The 3,522-nt window shown below is 33.5% G+C and overlaps 1 protein-coding gene across 1 annotated transcript; it reads left to right on the top strand.

The window, feature by feature from the left end:
* The first annotated feature begins 167 nt into the window (after nucleotides 1–167).
* LOC149375080 (longitudinals lacking protein, isoforms N/O/W/X/Y-like) lies at nucleotides 168–2,549 on the top strand. Its single transcript, XM_089590460.1, has 4 exons — nucleotides 168–180; nucleotides 1,412–1,603; nucleotides 2,218–2,317; nucleotides 2,393–2,549. Exons 1-4 carry the CDS (start codon nucleotides 168–170, stop codon nucleotides 2,541–2,543), a joined length of 456 nt encoding a protein of 151 aa, XP_089446586.1. The 3' UTR covers nucleotides 2,544–2,549.
* Nucleotides 2,550–3,522: the final 973 nt, after the last annotated feature.

Genomic DNA, 3,522 nt, shown 5'->3' with positions numbered 1-3,522 from the left:
GGTCCAATACTTGATGACGAAATGTCACGTCAAAATATATCAGGATTCATCTGTTTTGAATGTAGGATACGTGGGGTATTAATTTTTTTACATTTTTTTCAAAGAATTCACGTAAATCATATGTCCAAGAAACATATACGTATAGATGGTAACACCTGCATGCAGTGATGGCAATGACAAGTACTGTGTGTGAAACTTGCAACGATAATTTATTAGTGTACTATCATCGAGTTAGTGTTTTTTTTATGTAGTTGTGTTGAACTATATTATCTGATTATCTCAAATATGAATTTTTTTTTTTTTCACATCACACGCTACATATTGTTCAATTATGTGAATACTTCCATAAGCAAGCCAGAGAATTCTGTTAAAGCGTTAAATAAGTCATGTATTTGTTATTAACTGCTAAGTATTTGTACCATACCAACAAAATATTAAACTCTGAATGTTACCCTTATGCTAGATTAGACAAGAGTTATGTCAATTGGAGTTTGGCAACAGGGTTGTCTCGAGATTTTTTTAGCTCCATGGGCATAAGCCTAAGCGAATGTGGACGGTATGATCAAGTAGGGATGAGTCAGAGAAGCAACAATGATTCTGTAGATTGGGTACGTGAAATCCTACGAATTATTGTAAGAAAAACGCACCAATATGTAAAAATAATAAATCTGACGAGTGCTTTACGTCGTTTATTGATTACTTTTGTGTCGCAACCTTAGATGAAGCATGTAACCCTCTGTCAAGTTTAGATCTAACAAAAAAACCTTTGGCACCGAAAATTCTTTCCCGACGCGAAAACATTGCATGGTGTTGGTGGCTGTGGATGCATTTTCGTTGAATCTCTTGTCGTTTTTACAGATCAAAATACGAGCGTCCAATGGCTGGTGTGTACCATGTGCCATCAATCCGTCATAGAAAGCAATCTGTTTAACCACATGCGATCGCACTATTACACGAAATCATACCAGCAAGGCAGCCGGGCAGCTTTATTTTGTTGCAACTACTGCGATTACACGTCGAAGTACACGTCCAACATGTACAAGCACGTGAGAAGGAAACACAAGCACGTTATGTAATTTTACTGATGAAGAGTAATCGATGTGGTCATGTGAAGATCTATATACTTGTGGAAATACTTCGCCACGGCGAGCAAGGATGGATATGTTACCGTTTCAATTACTTGGGTGTAAAAATTTATCAAGCTTGAAGTGTGCATGTTACTTGACTACTTGTAATAAAACCAAATTAACAATGTATATCATTATTGCCTTCTTCATTATTGCCGCCCCTCTAACGATTCATAGCAGCCTTGATCGTTGACTCCGTGCCCATCCCTTGAATCGCATGTTAACTCGATTTTTTTCCCGCTGTGTGACAGTTGATTAACGCAATCTGCATTGATTTTTTACAGTGGATGCCCTGGTGACGTATACAACTGAAGTTACGAGTTACAAGTGCAACGTTTGCGGGGCTGGTTTTCGACGAACATCCGATCTTTACAAGCACAAGTGCGGAAACAAGCCCCGCTTTGGCTGTCCTTATTGTGCTCAGTCTTGCAACCAGTCGTCCAACATTTATCGCCACATAAGGCGCTGGCATCCACGCAAAGAAGTCTACGTCATCAGGAATTACTAACACCGATCTTGCTCCCACCCTCGTCGTCACTTGTGTCTCAAAATTCACGTTTTTACTATTATTGCGTACGAAAATATCCACGAGGTCGTATTTAAGCAGTTGCTTCATGGTACTCATACCAAATCACGGAGCCTAATTTTGGTAGAAAAGGACTACTTTGGATTACAAGAAAACAGAAGATTTATACAGAATTTTTTTTTCTTCTTTGTTTAAGTTGTGTAAAACGAATATTTATTTCTTAATTCCATAGTACAATGTACGGCAATGAGCTTTAAATTGTTTTAGTGTGAATAACAATTTTTTTTATTTGAACTTAAATGCAAAAAGTACTATGGATCGAGAATAATATGTATATAAAAATATGTATTTTTTTGTTCATCACTTTAATAATGTAATGAAGAAACGCGCGTGTCGCTTATACTAGTTTAATAAAAGTTATACTGATTTGTACGTAAAGAATGTTGTTTTTTTTTTTCTTCTTTTTTTTCTTTCATTCTACAAAATTCTAAATTCCTAGTAGTTTTTATGATAAATTAGTGACGCAGAGAAGGTCTGTGTAAACGATACATTTATTATTTTCAGAAGTGGAACAGCAAGCGTCGGCCACTACGGACGAATCCTTCACGTGCAACTCCTGTGGAAGAGTCTATTCTCATCAAAAAAGTCTCTGTAGACACTTGAGGTACGATCCGAAGGGCACACACCATAACACATGATATTTTACGTTTGTTTATTCATGTACATATTTTATTTTTAGGTACGAATGTAATAAGCCGCCTCGTTTTCAATGTGCTTACTGTAACCACTTGGCCAAATTGCGTGGATACATTTACAAACACATAAGACGAAAGCACCGAGGCAAGGAAATTTATTACATCGATCACGAGCCGCAGAAGAAAAGTGAATGAGGAGATTTTTGGAAATGATATTTTTTTAAATAAAAGAATTTTTAATAAATGTGATTCCAAGTGACTTGCATATTTAAGTTGATTGAATTAAAAAAGAAAAGAGGTTTTGGTTAAAATCAGTATACAAGTTAAATTAAATGCTATCAAGTAATTTTTTAATACAAAAACTGTTTGGAGATGTTAATTATGTTTGATTTGATTGTTTTTATTGGAACTGTTTAACATGAAAATGGTATATGTTTGTTTGGTCAAAAACAACTAAAAAAAAAAAAAAAAATTTATTGGCATTGCAATTGTTGATAATCAGAAATCAACTTGAAAAATTTCCTTGCAATAAAAAATCGAAAATAATTTTAATTAGGTAACTAATCAACAACACATCAACCTATCACCAAAACGTTAAATAAATGTGTTTATCATGTAATATTAACTACTCACTAGGTACTTTGAAGTATTTTCCCGCATATTCTGTTGTTGAAAGTTGAGAAAATATTTTTTACAATATTGTTTATTTACTATATTTTTAACAAGGTTTATCAAAAAAATAATGTAGTTTATTAAAGTTAATGTAAACCATTATCTTCAAATTTTGTAAAATATCTAGATTATAATGTTGTCCACCATATTTAATAAAATGTTTTGTAATTGTATTATTTAATTGAATTTTCTAAATAACACATTAATCAACCTAAATAATACCAAAAATAAATGAATACATGCCTCCAAAAACCAACTCTTATCCTTTGTGCAATTTAACTAACGAAAAATCTCAACTCAATTTGAAGCAGGTTTTTTTTACAGAATCAATACGTTGTCGTGTGGATGTTACTACGGATTATGGATTATCACACATCTTCGTTTTAACATTCGACCATAAATTCTGTACATCATTGAGAGAAGAACTAGCACATGTTGTTGATATTTTTGTATCTTAAAAGTTGATTGAATAAGTAATTGCGATTTTTAGTGATTAGAGAAC

Source organism: Copidosoma floridanum, unplaced genomic scaffold, assembly GCF_036245765.1.
Source record: "Copidosoma floridanum isolate Cflo_tuat_1 unplaced genomic scaffold, Cflo_Japanese_pri ptg000012l, whole genome shotgun sequence".
Classification (NCBI taxonomy): Eukaryota; Metazoa; Arthropoda; class Insecta; order Hymenoptera; family Encyrtidae; genus Copidosoma; species Copidosoma floridanum.
This window is presented reverse-complemented; position numbering and strand designations above follow the sequence as displayed.

Excerpts from the sequence above, each read along its gene's own strand:
- LOC149375080 (XM_089590460.1), top strand. Across the intron at positions 1,604-2,217 it reads CATAAGGCGCTGGCATCCAC|AAGTGGAACAGCAAGCGTCG; the intron begins GCAAAGAAGTCT and ends TATTATTTTCAG. Across the intron at positions 2,318-2,392 it reads AGTCTCTGTAGACACTTGAG|GTACGAATGTAATAAGCCGC; the intron begins GTACGATCCGAA and ends TTTTATTTTTAG.